Consider the following 20497-nt stretch of genomic DNA (forward strand, 5'->3'; position numbering starts at 1 on the left):
GAATTTCCTAAATTTAATTACTTAATTTCAGAGATCTGTTGGAGCACCAATATTACGGGCACAATTAATACTGAGACGGTGATAAGATCCGAGAAGAATTTAAAGCGATAAACCAATTTAAACTATTTTTATTGCATACTAATATGTCTAATATTCAAATGATAGTATTACACATGGAAAATGATTTTATCCGGAAAGATACCACAAGATTTTCTGATTGAAATCAGGAAAAGTCGGATAAAATATTTCCGTTTATATGAACACCTGATCGGTACTAATTAAGAAGCATAATTGATCTAAGCAAAATAGCAAATAGTCCTTTCTATTAGTCTCTGAAAATTTTAAAGAGACACCTGAAAGTGTTCTATTTTTTAAACAACTATCATATTTTAAAATTATTAATTTCGACGAGTAAACGAATCATTTACAAAGAAATTTTGCAAAAATGAATGTACGTCAATGCCGTGATATCCTTTTTTCAACTCAAGCAAATCCGGAAAACAATCCTGATATGGTAAGTTTATTTTTCCCACTTTTTAAATTTCTTCACTAAAAAGCATCCGGAAAATTATTTGTTAAATTATTTTAAAAATTGAATTTAATAATAAAATGATTAGTATTTTTAGATACAGCCATTATTAATATTTTCTAAAATTTGAAAATAATCACAATGTTCAACAATGACTGATATATGTCTTAAACTATTGATAACATTTGATACAAATGATTAATCGTCTCGGTTATCACTACTAATTTTAGTTACAGGAATATCTTTTATCATTTTAAAAATTAAAATTTATTTTAAAAATTTATAGAATTGAGCAACATAGCAAAGTGTTAGTAATATTATATTAATAAACAGCAACTACTGCTAGTTTTAATAATAATAATAATTGCAATTATAATAATGATAATAGTGATAACGAAGATATCTCAATTATTTTTATATTCACTTACGTATGTATGATAAAGTTTTATCAGTAAGTGATAAAGTTTTATCAATATGAAAACCATCCAAAAAAATACGTTTGTTTTTTAACGTACGTGATCTTTCTAATTTCAAATTTTTTTAATCAAAAATACAATTCGAACATTTTTTTTATTATGTTTAGATTTTTGAAAAACGTATTGTTTTTTACAAGTTATTCTTATTAAATGAAAGGATGAGATCAAGAAACGTCACGTGATGATTATTTGTCATCAATAAAAGCATATGAAATGATATATTGCAGTAAATTTTATAAATTAAAATTTAAAATTTTAAAGAGAGAAAATATTACATATTGATGTAATTGTTTATATTATATATAATTGATAAGAAAACAAACAAGAGAATATAAATCAAATAATACAATTGAATCGTTGAAATTTTTTTTTTTTGTTTCAATTGAAATAGAAACAATTTAAGTTAAAATATTTTTTTTCTTGATTTTTTTTTTAATTTAAAAAAAAAAATTTCTTTTTTAATTGATTAAAATGATAATTGATGATCTTTTTTAAGCATGAAATGAATGAAAAAATAACACTTATGATATTTTTATAATAATTTAATTTATATAATATCAAAATAATAGAATTACTATTATTATTATTATTGGTGGTAGTAATTATAAATGTCCTTCATTTATACATATATGTAATTAATAATTAATAATGAATGTCCTTCATAGATAATTAATGAGAAATAACTTTTACATATGTGTAATTAATAATCGAAATTCTCAAATATTACATTATTCACAGATGTATGCAATGATTAATTCGGTTGATTCGGTTTTAATTCAATTTGTAAACCGGAAAATTCTAATATGGTCCCTTCATTTTTTCCTTTTTTTTTGCTTTTTTTTTTTCATAACAAATTTTTAATTGAATTTTTATTATGCATTTCTTTTCTTCGTTTTTTTTTTTTTGAAAAAACTTTCATTTAACCTTGAAAAACTTTGCTTGACTAACTGGTTTGTTTGCTGTTTATCAGTAAAAGCACATCGATGACATTTCTCATTTTTTTTTTTTTTGTTTTTTTTTTCCCCAAACATTTTTTTATTCATTTATCCTCTGACCTTTTCTCGAGAATGTAAAAATAAATTGAGTGAAATTTTGAGTAATTTCTAATTTTAAAAAAAGAAATGATTAAATTTTTTTTTCAACTCAAATTCACTTTCTTTTGTAATTTTTCAAAAAAATTTAATGTAATAGATTGAATGAATTAAGTTGTTTTTTTTTTTTTATTCATTTCTCACTTTTTATTTAGCAGAAGTTTGACAAAAATTTTGTTTCGAACGGAAGGGAAACTTTTTTTTTTTTGCCCTTTTTCTTATCCTAAAAAAATTTTTTTATCGATGATGTAAATGAATTTTCATTTTTGTTTTGAAAATTGAGACTGAAGCAATTGATTTAAGAGAGTAACGGAATAAAGTAAAGTTAGTAAAGTTGGAAAAAATTACAAAAATAAATTATAATCATAATAGAATGGATGAAAAATAGCAAACAAAAGTTTTTTCGATAAACATTGAACATACTGAAGTGTTTTCATTGAATTAAATGATGTCTTAAGTGTGCTATATACAGGATATAAATTAATTTAAAGCTAGAAAAAAGTAGTAAATATTAAGATTAATTTATCAGAAATTACTAAATTTCGATTCTTGCAGAGAACTTCTCTCAGAGAAATTAATTTATTTCATTAGAAACAGCTAAGGAACAGCTTAAAAGCAACTGATTATTAATCTTTCATTGATGCTAATTTTAAATATAAAATCATTTATATCTTTTACAATCAGAAATTCAAAATTTAAATAATGAATTGTAAAAGTATATCCACTCGAAACATCTGGTAAGCTAATGAATATTGTGAATTATTAATAGTAAATATCTTCTTTTCTCTTTCACTTTCCTTTTCCGCCTCCTATTAATTTCATTTTTTTTTTTTTTTTTTTTTCTGTTCATAAATTTCTGAAAAATCACTTCATCATCATTTTTAGGACTTAAATAAGCGATAAAAAAAAGTTTGAAAAAATGTTTTGTCTAATCTAAAACATCTGCTATACTATGTAAATAATATGCCTGAAAGGCATAGGATTTAAAATCTGTGAGATTGGCCTATTTCATTAGTATTTTCGCCTTGATGCTTCTTCAGTAAGACAGATTGATTAGCTTATTTCATTAGCATCGGTCTTCAATATATCGTTGCTGCAGTGACATTTTATGTTTACAAATGAAATAACAATATTCCAGGATATATCGGTTTCATATAATTTTTCGTCAAAAATGTTTTAATTATTAGGAAAAATGTTGTTAATACGCAGATAATAATATTAATAATGATAGTAATAATAATAACAATAATAATGGTGATGATGGCCGTAATAGTAATAATAACGATAATAATATAAGCAATAATATAATAATGACATCATAGCAATTACAACATAATACTAACTAAATTTTGGTAATAATATTATTATTATTATTAATTATTGATAATGATTGTTAATAATAAGCATTTCCAGTGAATAAGGTAGCTATTAGATGTTTACTTGAGGGACATTTCAGTGACAAATGATTAATTATTGTCATCGTTATGACAAATCAATAACAATAGCAACATTTCTGTCGCTCTTTCTTCTTGTTGAATACAATTAACTGTTGAGTTTACGAATTGAACTTACTTTCATATACCTTTTAAAAGCTTTGTTTGCATATTTCGAGGATTTCGTTTGTCTTTTTTTTTTCTTTTTTGCGATACTAATATTCCTTAAATTTATAGTTTTATTCTAATTAGGCTAAAATATACCTCTGTTTGTCGTTTATACAAGTATAAACTTAAGACTTTTTAAATTTAAAATTTAAACGTTAGACTTTTTTTTTTTTTGTCAAAATTTCGTAACCCCTTTTTTAGCAAACAATCACATAACGTCCATTGAAGAATTTGGATATCTCAAAAGTATATTACAACGTTTACTATTGAAATATTTACTTTCATTCAAAAAGAACCAAACTTATACGGTATATATTTACCGTATAAGTTTGGCTGTTATTCTGTAACATACCGTATGCAGTTACCCTTTATCAGTATTTGTACCGTATATGTCTGACCTATTTATCAGGTACCATATATGGCTGATTTCCCTTATTAACATTTGTACTACATACTTTTTTCAAAAGACCAATTTTTTTTTTTGAATTTTATTTATCAAACTGTTTATCACCGTGGTAAATACTATCACTTATTGATACGGTGGATACCGTATCCATATTTGAAATTAATTGATAAAATATGATATATATGTGATAATTATATTATCAATTAATATTTCTAATGTAACGAATTTTTGATTATAATTTTTCTCATCATTTTATTGTCACAATGTGATTAAATAAAATTTGTTTTATTGTTAAAATATTATGAAAAAAAAAAAACGAAAACAAATCTTTTTCTGAATTTACAAAATGATTGCTAAAATAAGTTCTTTCTTTTTTTTTTAAAAAAAAAAATTCTGTTCATTTAAATGGTATAACTGAGTGCTTTAGAAGTGATGATACACTGTTAACATTTTTGATTTATTATCATTGGATGAGAATGGAATTTTGCTTCCTGCTGATATCTTTTAAACTTTAAATTTCAATCGGAACTTTAGTTTTTGAAGAAAAAAAAATGACAGACTTTTTTTCTTGTAAAATTTTGCTTTATACATTGTCACTTTAAGTTATCATTACTTTTGTCAAATTATTTTCACCATTAACAGTTCATTTTTTTAAGACGATGAGCTATTGCTGATGCAAATAGCCTTGAATTATCGATAAGAATTAAAAGATTCTGAGTGACTTGTCTTTCTTCACATGAAATTTTAATTACAGAATAATTCTATTTAAAAAATGATAATTAATTATAATTGTATTCATATCATTATAAAAAGCATTTGCAAAGACTGATGACACAAATTTCAAATACTTGAAAGTTTGTTTTTGGAATAATACTTCTTAAAATTTATACAAACTGATAAACTAATAAGTTGAAGAAAAAAAAAAAAAAAAAACCTTCGTAAACTTCTTTTAATTAGCAAATTGTTTATCTGAAAATATATTAGGTTCGTAAGTAAGAATTCACAAATTTTATGAATAATTTGCCTTAACACAAATCATTAAAATACTTTAAGATTATCCAATATTACTTAAATTATTTTGAGTTTAAAGGAAAATTTATTATTTTTATTTTTTTTCTTTTTTCTAATTGGAAGGATACTTAATTTAAAAAAAAAAATAGGATTTTCTTTTTTTTTTTTTTTTGATGAATACGAGATTAATTTATTTTACGAGTAGCCGATAAACTAGTTTTATTTCTCTATGACGGATAAATATCTTCTCTTTTTTTTTTCATTTTATCTCGTTTATTTATTTTCACGTACTTTTCTGTGCTTATTTTAAGTGGCTCTTCATTTCAGCAATATTTAAAATTCAAATTTTACAATTAAAAATAGTAGATTAGTAAATAAATACTTAATTTTTTTGTTCAAACTTTAAATATGCTCTTTCAATTTTAATACCGAAGCACTTATTAATTATTGGTTGATCAATTTTTAATATAAATTTATATAATCTAATCATCACTGAATATATTATAATTAATAATAACAATAATAATAATAATTGTACTAGATGAATTAAATCTTTTCGAGAATACAATTTTCAAAGAGAAAAAATTTTTTGCTCCTATCATTAATCAAAATATATGAAAAATATGAGAGCTTAAAATTAATAAATCATATTGCTGAGAAATGTTTGCATATGTATTTTATTACAGATTTCAAAAAAAAAGTGTAATTATTTCAAATAACTTTGAGATTTATATAAAATAATAATGTGTTTAAAATAATACATTTATTATAAGTTATTTCATACATAAATGAAAATTATTTTTTCTTCATAATTAATTTTCATGTATGCCAGACAATTATTACCTTTATTCATTATTAATTTATAATTTATTTCATACATAAATAAAAATTATTATAAGAATTAATTAATTATTCTATGCATAATAGTTTTTGTCAATGATTCTTTTCTATTGCTATAATTTCCTTTTCTAATTAAATATATAATATTACTTTATAGAATATATTTATTTGTTGTAATTACAGAATGTGTTTATATTTACTTAATTATAGAATATATTTACTTGAATAAATATATTTTAGTAAACAAAAAAATGTTATTTTATATGAATTATATAAAAAAAATTATACGAATTTTTGTTGAAAATTTTGTTTGAAAAAATTATTTATTTATTATATAATTACAAAATATTTCCTGAGATTTTTTTTTTTTAAAAAAAAAAAATTGAAATGAATTTAATAAAATAATTGGATTCATAAATATATCTTGGATAAATATAAATTAAAACATTTTATATTATTATTATTATTATATATAAAGAAAAAAAAAGAAATTTTTTATCAAATTTTGAATAAAAAAATTTTAAACAGAAAATTGATTATGAATTAATTCATTTTTAAGTTATTTTGTTAAAAGTTCATTAACCTTTCTTTTTTTTTTTCTTCTAATTTAAGCTTAAATTAATGGAGTAATAAAAAGACATTTGTCAACGATAATTTCTACCGTAATATTTTCTCATTTTATTGCATTTTCTTCCTATTTATATGTCAACGATTATGGTTTCACCTATTCCAGTACGATCCTTTTTGCGCCTCTATTACTATTCCTTTTGCGCTTTCTCCATCACACTATTTGAAATTAATTCATTACTGATAATATCATCAAAACAAACAAAGCTTAATGAATTAAATTGATTTCTTTAAAAACTTTTAAAAATTATTTTTTAAAGAAATTTTTAAAGTCAAACTATCTAAATATTGATATTTTATTTGATAACCGATTATTATTATTATTTTTTAATTATCTTAAAATTTTTTTTTTTTAATTTATACTCTTAATTTTGCTATATTTCATAGTATTGATTCGTTCATACGATTATTTTAATTATTAAACAAATATAATTAATATAAAATTTCGATTATAACTTATTATCAATTTAAAAAAAGCAATCAAATTTGCAATAACCATTCAATAATTCATGAATTCTCCCTTTTTTTTTTTTTTTTTTTTTTTTAATAACCATTTCCAATTTAATTTCTTTTTAATGAATAAAAATTTGAGGGAGATAAAAAATAATATTTTCTATCATTTATCTAATAAGGTAATCGGTTGATTAAACATAATTTTATAAATTTATTTTCCAGTTGAAAAAAAAAAAAGAATTCACAACTTTTTCTTTTTGCATAAAAATATTTTATTATTCAAAAATTACTCAGACATTCATCTTTTCTAATAATTTTTATAGAAATATTAATCAAATCTTCTTTTAAACATAACTTATTATTAATTAGAAAATTTCATTAATTTGCATCAATTAATAAATATTTTTCACATAAATTTTGTTTTTGACTATTCCTTTTTCTTTTTATCATAACTGTCTAATATTTTTGGTTACATTTTTAGCAGAATAATAAAAAACAAAAAAAAAAACAAAAGAAAAACAAAAAGCAAAATAAACAAACAATATATAATTTTTATTAAAATAAAAAAAACAATGAAGAATTTAACATTTTTATTTATAAAAGTGTGTATTAAATTTAATTATTGCAAACAATTTTCTTCTTTTGTTCTTTTAATTATTAATAAATTTATCATTTTATTTTTGAAATTAGATATTAAAATATGAATAAAATGAAAAAGACTTTTATCATAACTATCATAAATCTTTGTCATTTACTGCAATAATGAAAATACATTAATCATATGTATTTGTTGTTGTTTGCTTATTTATTTGTTGTTATTGTTTTTTTTTAAATATGACACAATGAAAACAAAAAAAAAAAATTTCTTTTTCTTTCTCTTGCAGTTACGAAAAGAATACAATTTGTTATTTACTACAATCATAAATAAAACAATCTGTCATTTACTACAATAATGAAATATATTGATGACAAATGTTTGTTGTTGTTTGTTTGTTTGTTTGTTGATTATTTTCTTTCTTTTGTAGTTACAACGAAAATGTCAAATATCTGAAACAAATCCATCGACACACATTGCAATCACCGATACTACAACAAATCTCATTAACAGCGACAATAGCGCATTACTGCAAGAACTATTCTGTGAGGCATGTAGTACACTTTATAATGATATTCTCAATGCTATCGATCACCAATCGGTTCGTCACTTTTCATTCGTTTATAAATTTTCTAAATGTATGCAAAATTTGTGCTTATAGTTACGTCATTACCTGAACGTAAGCAACGAATTACGTGAACGTGTGCAAAGTTTGTTCTTGTAGTTACGTCATTACCTGAACGTATGCAAAATTTGCTCTTATGATCACTGTTATTACCTGAACGTAAGCAATGATCTGAACGCATGAAAAGTTTGTTCTTATAGTTACGGCTATTGAATTACGTAAGCAATGAATTACGTGAACGTATACAAAGTTTGTTCTTATATTCACGTCATTACCTAAACATATACAAAGTTTATTCCTTTATTCACCGTTATAAAAATAAAAAATAATGGAAGAAAAAAATTGAAAAAATAATATGAAAAATTCATATGACAAAGATAAAAATTTATGATTTTTATTTTAATAAAATGATTTTTTTGTCATCGTAAAATTTGCAGTATTTATCAGTATTGATCAAATTAATAAATTGGATAAGATGAAGAAAAAATGCAAAAATATATTAATTTATATATATTTAAATTATTACTTATCATAAATATAAATTTATAGAAAGTAAACTTTACAATTAAATTATTGAAAAATTCGAAAATTTTATTATTTAATTAAATTGCATAATTTTATGGAAAAAAAAACTAATAGTAATTTTAATTTTTTCATAAAATTATAACTTCTCACATTATCACTTATCAATTTTAATTCATCCTACTTTTCCTTGTCTGCTCACTTTATTTTTGTTTATTAAATATAATTCAATACAACAATTTCTTTGTGTAATTAAGTAATGCTAATTTATCACTAATTATCAACATTATAAATTTTTGCTTGGTGCTCGATTAATCATTAGTAGATTGTTTGTTTTGTTATACATTTAAAGTTTTAACTTTTGAAGTTAAAACTTTAAATGTGCAACAGCAATTATTTATCATACACTTTAAATTGATAAATGTTGTTAAGAGTTTGCAGATTTAAATTGTAACTTTAAACATTCTTACTATTTTCATTCTTTTCTTGCAAAATTATATGATATATTTCTCGTAGTTCTTTTAAATTTCAATTTAAAAATAAAATTTTACAGATTTTTCCTCCCTTTTTCTTTAAATTCATTTTAATTGTCCAATTTTGGTAATTGATGACATTTTTCTTTTCCTTTTTCATAATAATTTTAATCAAAATAACAAAATAATAAATTTGACTAATTTAACAAATATAAAAAATGCATTATCATAGCCTAAAACTAACTTTGTTCGAATATTTGACAATTTCAATCTTTAAATTTTAAATTTTAGACAAAAGACATGTTAGTTAGCTATCGATCTGTTAAACTATTTACAAATCTTGATTTTAATTTTTAAACAAAAGACGCGAAGCTAATTAATTAGTTAATTAGCCAGTTATCAAATCTTTTAAACAATCTTTAAATTTCCATTTTAAATTTTAGCTAACAGATATGAAATTAATTAGTTCGTTAATTAGTAAATTGTCGATTTGTTCAAATTTCCTTCAACAAATAAGTGACAAATTTATGAAAAAAGATATCAATTAATTCATTAAATGTTTACTAAACATAGCTAAAATTCATAACTGACAAAGTAAACAAAGTTAATTTACTGTTTAACAGTTTGTCTTTATTCTTTCCAAGCAATTATTTACTCCATTCATTAACACCGGAAGTGTAATATTTGCCTAAAATGGCGCTTGGCGCATATTTTTATTTGCATACCTTTTAGGGTTTTGTTTATAAATTGTTTAATATTTAGTCAAGAAGTAATTTGCATATTCAAATGTGCAATTCTCAATCAGTCAAAATTGATGACTCTTTTAACTCTGAAGTAGTTTACCTTGTCACCTTGTCACTTTAGGTCATTTAGGTCAACCAAAATATTTTCGCTCGTTTTCAATAATAAGTCATATTTATTGTGCTGTTTGGATGGTTTATTTTTCTCAGCAATGTTTAACTAATTAATTGGTAGTTTTAATAATTAATTAACAGGAATAATACTTAACCTATCTAAAGCACTTTTTAAATTTATTAGCTATTCCCTTATTTGCATATTTTTAAAGGATACTTTTTTTTCTTTTTGAAGGATAAATTCAATTTTTGATCAAATTAAGTATGGAAAAATGAAAGTTCTCAAAAACATATATTTGTTTCGAACTTTGACCTTAGAGTATTCAGCTCAATCCAAAAGTAAATCCAAATTTTTAGTGTAATCAAAAAAAAAAAATAATATCTTCGTCTGTTCCTCCCCACATCATTCACTATTTGTGAGAAGAAAAATGATTTAAAAAAAAAATTTTCCTTTTTCAAAAAATTCATAATAGTTCAAAGGTTAGATTAAATATTAGCAATACAGAAAATTTTCATTATTACTAATTCAAAATATCTCAGATCTTAGCGAAAAAAAATTAAAAAAACTAAATATTGCTAAATATTAAGCAATTTTTTTTTTTTTAAGAAAAACTAATATTTAATATTGGATCGAAAATTTTTCCTTTTCAACATATTTTAGAGTAATTTTTTTTTAAAAAAAAAGAAAAAGTAATCTTATTTTTCATTTTCCTTTTTTTTTTTTTTTTTTTCATAACAATTCATAAAATTTATTTGATCAGAAATTTGAAGAAAAAAAAAAAAACCTAAAATTCATATTTAAAATAATCCTTTCATCTTTACCGTTTCTCTTTTTCATCCTTTCACATTTAAATATTTATTGCATAAATTGAAATATTTGTTATTTTTGAAATAAGTAATTTAAATAATTTATTTATTCATATCATTTTTTTTTTGAATTACAATCTGTTAAATTATTCATTCCATTTTAAAAAATAAAAAATAAATAAATAAATAAAAATAAACGCACTTATTGTTTATTACTGTAAAATCAACACTGAAACAAGTATTGTTGAATTGAATTAATTGATAATAAAAATGTATTAGTTAAAATTAAATCACAAATGTTGATTTAAATTTGAAAATTTTTGCTGAAAAATTGAACTTTTCTTTTCGATACAATAAAATTTTATATTATTCCTATTTCATTCAAATTTAAAATCAAATTTACCATAAGTATTAAATTACAATCATATATATATTTGTGTCATTTAGTTATAGTTAGAGTATGAATTGATAGTTTAATTAATTCTTTCCTAAAATTCTTAAATATTTTATTTCTCTTCTTATATTATCTTTCCAATTTCTAAACATTACATTGCTTTCATCTTATCATATCATATATCATATATCGTTATAATTTACTTTCTAATAAGTTTAAAATCTTCAATTTACTAAATTTATTTAATATTTTATTAAACTTTTTTTTTTTTTGCTTTATTTACAAAGTGTTTTTAATTTGAAAAAAAAAAAAAAATATGTAATCATTTTTTAATAAATTTTATATTTTAATAATTATCACTAAAATACAAGTAATTTGATTACGTTAAAATGTTATCAATATTTATTACAATTTGCTTATGCATAAAATTTAAAATAAAAAAGTTTTTTTTATTGTAAAATCAAAATTGAAAATTCAATTAAAATGAATGACTTATATATCTTTTCATTTAAAAAATCTCATTTTTAATTTTTAAAAAAATTATCTAAATATTTTTTAATATATTTTGTGTTTTAATAATTATCAATAAAATCTTATCAATCCATTGTAAAAATGAAATTGAAAATGTAATTAAAACGAACAATTTATGTTTATTATATATTTTTTATTTAAAAATACTTATTTTTATTTTTTTAAAAAAAGTATTTCATCATTCTTTAATATAATTTATGTTTTAATAATTATCATTAAAAATCTTAGTAATTTTATTATTATTATTATTATTAAGATGTTATCAACATTTATTATAAGTTGCATAAGCATTTAAAAAGTATTTAAAATAAAAAAAAAATTTATTGTAAAATTGAAATTGAAAATTTAATTATTTTTTTTACATATTTTTTTTTTTTAGGTACTCAACGAAAGTGATATTTTACGTCGTCGAATGAAAATTATCGAGCAAGGCACCGAACTATCGGATGCGCTTCCACAGTTATCGAATTTAATTACTTCAAAGTAAGTAAAAAGTTTTTTGTTTGTTTGTTTGTTTGTTTGTTTTTTTTTTCATCGAAATTGAGATTTATGAAATTAATTTCATTGAAATTCAAAATTTGCAGCTGTAATATTTTGTGGAATTTTTTTGTTATTTTAAATATTACTTATAATAATTTTATTACTCACAGTAGTAAGGAATTAAATATGCAATAATAATATAAATAATAAAATTGAAACAATTTATTCTATAAAAATTTTTTAATGTTTCTAATTATTTTATTTTATTTATTTATTTATTTTTGTTATTAAACAATTTTTTTAATACTTTTTTTTTTGGCATATCTCATAATTTTTTCATATATTGAAGTGTTGAAGAAAACAAAAAATGATTTTAAGCCTTTTTTTTTTTTTAAATTTCAAAATTTCAACTTATCATTTAATTGACGTAAATTTATTTGACGTAAAATTCATAACGTGGAAATCTTTGAAATTGATCAGAGATTTCCATGTTATGAGCTATAGAAAGAAAAAAACTGTTCAAATATTTTTTACATTATTCATTTTCCACTGCTCAAAAGACATGAATGACAATTCAGGATTAAGTAGAGAGAGCAATCGGAAAAATAATGTTATTGCCGGTTAGATGATTCCGGAATACGGATTACACTCACACCAATCATATAAGAATTGGTACGAAAATCACAGTAGAGAAACTTTTGAGTAATAAATTCAAGTTATTTACGTATGACGTGAAAAATTCTATTAGTTATACCATTATACTTGTTATACTTTACGTATTACTCGTCACGTAGTTACGTATTATTTATTCGAAGTTCAAAATGAATTAATCCATTCATTTTATTATTCTTAAGTAAATAAAATTTTTCTTCTGTTTACCTGGAACTACGAAAATTTTGTTGATAAAAATTAAAATTATTAAATTAATATTCTGAAGCAAATTAAAAACCGTATCAGGAAAAGAAAATGAGAACACGGAAAAGGATTTAAGAAGTTTTTAACTAACTAAAATTAACAGATGAGTTCATTTAAATTAAATGATATTTTTATTCCGTAAATAACAAAACAGGAAAAGGATAATTTATAAGAATTTATAAGTTTTAAAATTTGTATTCTTTAATTTAGTTTATAAACTTATAAGAACAAACAAACTGTTTTTTTCTTTTTTTTTTTGGATTTATTATTTAACCGGAAGAAATTCTTCAAACAAATTTTAAATTTTTTATTAAACGGTTTTTTATTTCTGGAATATTTTAAAAGAAAAATTAGCTATACAAAATATTTTATCGGATATATCATACATTTAATCTTAAATCTGATAATTTAAATATTAAAGTTTAATTTATATCAGTGCTAATCATATGCATTTTATTTTTTTTTTTCTTTTTTTTTTTTTTACTTTGAAATATTAAAGTAAATGAAAAGATTCCAATGTTAACTGATTTAGCACATTGTTCATTTGCGTAAGTTTAAATTTTTCATAAGTTAAAATGATTTTCATAACCTAAAATTAATTTTTAGTTCATTAACTTTTATTTTAATTGTTCAATTTTATTTTTAATTGTTCCGTAATTTGCATTTCTATAATTCTTAGTTTTCCGCAACACTGAACTCACAAATTTATAATTTCTTTCGTTTCATTTAAAAAAAAAGAATGAAATTATAAAAAAAAATAAAATTATCTACCGTGGAGATTTCTTACTTAACTAAATGAATAGTAAATAAGTAGTTTAATCTTTCCTATATATCTTATTTTTTTTATTTAATTAACGATTTTATTTTATTTTTTGCATAATTTAATTTGAATCGATAAAATAAATTTAAGTTTTGTCTCATAGGCTTTATAGGTTATACTGGCAAAAAAGATTTTGAATAAATTATTTGTAAGTAAATTAAACTGTTGAAAGACTTTATTACAATTTTAAAAACTCAAATTTTGAAAAGTTAAATTAAAAAAAAAATTCCAAATTTCCAAGATTGATAACTGTTGTTCCTTCATCTGTGACAATATTATATAATACATATTCATTGTTTCAAATTTATAATTTCAATTCCTATACCATTTTGCAATTTAAAAAAATTTTTTTAAATGGAACAATTTAATTACTTAAATTTGCATTTTGATTTCTATTTATCAAACTTTTTAACTTTTAGTTACACAAATTACTGAAAATATTTGAGAAAATCTTTTTTTGACTTTTAAATTTAAAAATAAAAAATAAAAAAGAAAATTAGTCACAATTTCAGAATGATAAATAAAAATACTAAAAAAAAAAATTTTTTTTTTAAATATAATTTTCAGATTAAGTACAATTAATCGTGCCATGGAACATCTAGAATTAAATCGACGATCATTCGCAGAAAATGCTGAAAATATTACTAAAGGTTTAGAATTAATCATTTATAATTTCAATTATAATTTTAATTTTTTCCGAAATAATTATCAAACAAATTATTATCTAATAAAATTATTATTTATAAAATTTAATAAAAGAAATAAAAAATTTTTAATGCTAGAGTATTATCAGTTTGAATAAACAAAAAATAAAAAGTGAAAAGAAATAAAATGAAATATATGTTTAGATAATTTAATTTAATAAAAAGAAAAAAGAAATTATTATTTATAAAATTTAATAAAGAAATGAAAATTTTTTAATGCTAGAATATTATCAATTTGAATAAACAAAAAAATAAAAAAATAAAAAGAAATAAAATGAAATATATTTTTAGATAATTTAATTTAAAAAAAAAAAAAAAGAAAAGAAAAAAGAATGATAAATTGGTAAACCATAAAGACGAAGCATTTCTTTTTTTTTTTTTTTTTCAAAATTTAATTTATCATAAATTTTAGACGACGATGAACCAATGGCAGTATTAGAGCTTCGAAAATGGCTTCATATGATGAGTGAAAAGCTTTCTATAATGGAAAGCAAATTTACAAGAGTTATACTTGCCCGAAACGAACTGGATCGTTTGGCTGCTGACCAACAGGTTTTTCTTTTTTTTTTTATTTTATTTATTTGTTTATTTTTTTTTTCCTCTCTCTTCCTCTCTCTCCCTCTCTCTCTCTCTCTCTCCCTGATAACAAATGGAATAAAATATTTCATATTTTGTAGTAATTTATTTTTATGAAATTAGAATTGTAAATAGATGAACGAGTGCACACATTTAAGTATAAATTTAGTGTGATAAAGTTAATTTAAACTTTTTTTTCTTAATTTAAATTTAACATATAACAGATGTAGGATAGTTTATTAACTTTATGTAAAACTTTTTGTAAAAAAAAAAAAAGCTAAACTTTGTGAAATTTTATATTTCCTTTCGTTTTCTTTTTCTCTCTCTCTCTCTCTCTCTCGAATAAAAATGGAATAAAATATTTCATATTTTTTAATAATTTATTCGTATGAAATTAAAATTGTATATACATGAATGAATGTATACCGTGCGATGTACTTAAATGCAAAGTTAATTTTGAAATGTTTTTTTAAATTTAAATTTAGTATTAGAGATGTATGATAGTACTGTGTAAAACTTTATTTAAAAAATATTATCCTATTTTTTTTTTTTTTTTCAATACGATAACTTGTTTTTTAATTTATTTATCTTTTTTTTTTTTTTTTGAATTTTTTTCCAATGAAATATGATAACTTGTTTTTTCTCTTTTATATCGATTCGTAAAATTATTTTATTTTTTAATTTCTAATTACAATGAAATGAATTTACCAATGTTTGATATGTGAGTTATTTTATGGCAATTTATAAATCATATGGTAAGTTAGCTATATGAAATTTAGGTAATAAAAAGTATCAATAAATAGGCAAATAAAAAGAAAGGAAAAAGTAATTGGCGTAAATGTCGCAGAGATGAAACAATAGAAATTACATGCTATTATATGGAGAATAAATTATCTGAAGTTAAATTTGAAATCATAGTTAATTATTTATCTACTTTTCTCCTAATTAAACAATTGCGTAATTTGCGCAAAATGATTTAATCAGGTTTAATTCCTTAATTAATAATTTAATAATTTGGTATATTTCATTTTATTGTTGTCCCTTTACTACAAAAAAAAGAAAAGAAAACAATTTTGTTATTTAATAATTATAGCATTAAAATACATTTTTATAATCAAAATTTACATTCCAATTAATTTTTTTTTTTTTTGTTTTTCAATTTTCAATAATTATTTAATGATTATGTATGCATACGCATATTCATATAACCTTGAAAATAGTATGCACATAGACATACGACCCATTCATGCAATATTACTTTTGTCAACTGTGTATGTCACCACTGTCACCGCTACCGTCGCTGCTACTACTATTGCTACAATCTCGAATATTTTGCAGTTCTAATTTTACTACTCACCGCCCCCGCATTATCCGTTCTCGTTCAATCACCCCATAATCTGTAATGATGGATATTTGTTGTTGTTGTTACTGTTGTCACTGTTATTGTTGTTGTTGCTGTTGTCATAGTCATTGTTGTTATTGTTATTGCTGTTGTTTTCACTGTTACTGTTATTGTTATTGTCATTGTTGTTGCTCATTGTTGTCGTTACTGTTGTTGTTATTAATGTTGGTAGGATGTTCAATTTCATAAATGTGTACCGTTTTATTTATCTAACTATTTGTAATTCCTTTCCAGATATTTTCATTGTTAATAATGAAAAATAATAATGGTAATGATGGTAATAATGATGACAATAATAATGATAATAATAATAATAGTAACAATAATAATAGCGATTGTAATAATGGTAGCAGTAATAGTAACAATTAATAGTGATAATTAATAACCATAATAAATAATAATATTGAGTAATAGCAAATAATAAATGATAATAATAAGAACAGTGATAATTATTATTACTATTATTATGTTCATAACAATAATATAATAAAAATCATTGTTAATATAATTGATTACTGATTACTATTATTATCACATTAATATTATCAATTATAATAATTACTATTACTATTACTATTATTATGATTGCATGATGAAAATTTGTAATAATCTGTAAATTTTTAATAGGTTAATCAAAAAATAATGATCAAATATTGTCATATATTGGTGGTAAAAAAAAATGAAAGCAATTTAATTGATTGATTAAATATGTCGGATATTTGTTGAATAGTCCATGAAAATTTATCTCATAAACTAAATTATCAATTTTATGAAGTAAATTTTAGAATTACTGATGATAAAGGAGTAATATATTTTGTAGATTTTATTAACTTTGAAATTATCATTATTATTTACTTTATGTTAATTAATTTTAAGTAATGTAATTCTAGTCATCCATTACCTTTGATCACGATGAACGAAGTGAATTTTAATTAATTATTTATGATTGAGTGCAATTTGGTGGTGTACTAGGAATAAGTATATGATTTCTTATAAGATAATTACCCAAATAGTTCAATTGGTTAATTAATTATGCTTTTTATTTATAAGTTAAAATTAATTAATTATTTGATTGATCAATTTTATGACTTATATTAGACAATCGATCGGTTAATCGATTGGTAAATTATCATTTGATACAAATGATCAATTATTGCTACTGCTAATGTAGAATTTTTTTTCTTTTTGAAGTATTTCCAAAATTTTTTTTTTAAATTTTTGGGATAATATCAAATAATCTTCCTAAATTAATATAAATTAACATAAAGTTTTTCTCTCCTTTTTACTTTTGTTAGCATTGATTTTAATAGATTTGAGTTAATCATTTCATATATTTAATTAATTTTTGAGTGATAATCTGATCAATTCATTTTTGTCATTTAATTTTAAATTTTTTGATTAAATAATTTGAAGAAATGAAATGGAAATAAGATTTGATTAAATTTTTTGAGGTATAATTAATAATATTATTATTACTTTGTTCGTTATTCTGCATATTTTTTTTTTTTTTGCAAAAAAAAAATGTAATAACTATACGGAACGGTTATCATATTTTAATTTCTACCTAATTATCCATTATCATAATTTAATTGCCATTCATTTATGAATTATAGTACACTTTAATTTTTTATCAGAATTTAAAAAATATAATGAATTAAGTAATTTAATTGTTATAATTTAATTTAAATGTTTATCATAATTTTGTTTGATAATTTGTAATTATCATAAGTTAATTAAAATGTTTATCATAGTTAACATTTGTCATAATTTAATTTAAATGTTTATCATAATCTATAATTATCATAATTTAATTTGAATGTTTGTCATAATTTATAATTTTCATAACTCAATTTAAATGATTATCATAATTTTCATTTTTTTCATCAGTTTTTTCTTTATTTTTTGTTTTTTTTTAAATTATTTATTTTGATATAATTCATTATGAAATGATCCAAATATTAAACATTACTATGATATGCGATGATTGGATATTATGTCAAAGTATTATTAATAGATTTTGTTGACCGTTTGACCTTACTAATCATATCATAAAATATAGAGCATTCTCGAGAATTTCTTATCATTTACTACCTAAAATATTCTTATCTCTTTTGATATTCGCTATATTACTGTCTCAAAAATTTATCATTGATTTTTTCCAAAAATAATTTATCATATCAAAAAATTCTAATCTATTAGTATTATCAATGATAATTCGTTTATATTGTAACATTTTTTTTTTTCTTTTTGTTTTTGATTTTCTAACATTTTATTAATTTTTCATATATTAAAGAGAAAAAAGGGGAGAGAGACAGAGAGAGAGAGAGAGAGAGAGGGGGAGAGAGAGGGTTGATAAATTATTGATACATTTATTTTTAACTTCAATTGATTTAATGCAAATCATTTATATTTAAGCTGTCTATTTTCCACTATTCTAATATTTCTCTTTTTTTTTTATTTCAAATTGATTAAAAAAATAAAATTAACAAAAAATTTTTTGCAAAAAATTTTAATTAATTAATATTATTTAGCAGTTGCAAAATATAAAAATATAATTATGTATATGTCATTCATATTTAATTTAATACTATAATGCTAGCAATTTTTAACGATTGCTAAATTAAATTAACTTTTCACTTATTAACAATTTTGTTTGTTTGTTTGTTTTGTTTACCTTTTCTCATTGGGAATTAATTCAATGAATGAAAATTATAGTTGTAATTAATTTTAAATATTTAATTTTGATCAATTTTTAGATTCTCCAATTACAAATCGAAACCGAAGGACATACATTAGTAAATAACGTTCAACGAACTGTTACCAGGTAATTTCATCGTTTAATTTTCATCGTTGCTGCATTTGTCAACTTTTTTTTTTAGAAAAGTTTTAATTCAAAAATTAATTTTTTTAAATTATTCTACTCTTTTATATTTGTTCAATTTTTGCATTTATCATATAATAAATGTAATGAAAAGGGAGAAAGAGAGTGAAGGAGAGAAAGAGAAAAAAAAAAGGTAAACATTTTGTTTACAAAAATTTGTTTACAGAAATTTGGAGGCAAATGAAGATGGAACAGATTGCTGGATTCAACGACAACAGCGACATTTGAAAACACTAACAAAACGTTGGTATCATTTGTGGATTCGATCGTTGTCGGTGCAATGTCGAATTGAATATCAATTAGATCATCTTTATTCCGTATGTGTTTTTTTTTTTTGCATTTAAATTTAATTAAAAAATATTTGAATAATAAATAATTGATTTTTAATTCACTAAAATAAATAATAGCAAAAATTTTTATTTAATTTAATTTTAATTTACTAAAATAAAAAATAGCAAAAATTTTTGTTTAATTTAATTTTAATTTACTGAAATAAAATAATAGCAAAAATATTTATTTTTTATTTTTTGTTTAGTTTATTGAAATAAATAATAACAAAAATATTTATTCTATTTATTTATTTAATTTTTTTTTTGGTTATTGAATGTTAATAGTTTATCATTTTAAATGTTCAAAAAGTATTTTTGAAATGAAAATGAAATTTACTAATTGTTGAAAATTGTAGTAATTTGGAATGAATTTTTTAAACAATCAAAATAAATTAACTTCTTCAATTATCTTTTCTATATTACTAAATTAATTCCTTTTAAAAAAATAAATGAATAAATTGTAATTAAAACTTATTTTTAAACTTTTTGGATTAATTTTCATCTCACTTTCTTTTTTTTTTGTGGGGGGGAAGATTCCTTCCCCTCATTGTTTAA

At 20.7% G+C, this 20497-nt stretch overlaps 1 protein-coding gene across 1 annotated transcript in view; it reads left to right on the top strand.

Annotated features, from left to right (window-relative positions):
• Nucleotides 1-445: 445 nt before the first annotated feature.
• The window catches only part of Bma-unc-83 (uncharacterized protein), a gene marked incomplete at both ends in the record, with an annotated part of 38142 nt that continues 18090 nt past the window's right edge, over nucleotides 446-20497 (top strand). The window contains 7 exons of the mRNA XM_043081391.1: nucleotides 446-514; nucleotides 8060-8230; nucleotides 12215-12318; nucleotides 14618-14700; nucleotides 15167-15306; nucleotides 19489-19556; nucleotides 19780-19930. Coding sequence (XP_042937325.1) covers nucleotides 446-514; nucleotides 8060-8230; nucleotides 12215-12318; nucleotides 14618-14700; nucleotides 15167-15306; nucleotides 19489-19556; nucleotides 19780-19930 — 786 coding nt within the window. The remainder of the gene's footprint in view (nucleotides 515-8059; nucleotides 8231-12214; nucleotides 12319-14617; nucleotides 14701-15166; nucleotides 15307-19488; nucleotides 19557-19779; nucleotides 19931-20497) is intronic.

This window comes from Brugia malayi (genome assembly GCF_000002995.4).
Source record: "Brugia malayi strain FR3 genome assembly, contig: Bm_v4_Chr4_scaffold_001, whole genome shotgun sequence".
NCBI lineage: Eukaryota > Metazoa > Nematoda > Chromadorea > Rhabditida > Onchocercidae > Brugia > Brugia malayi.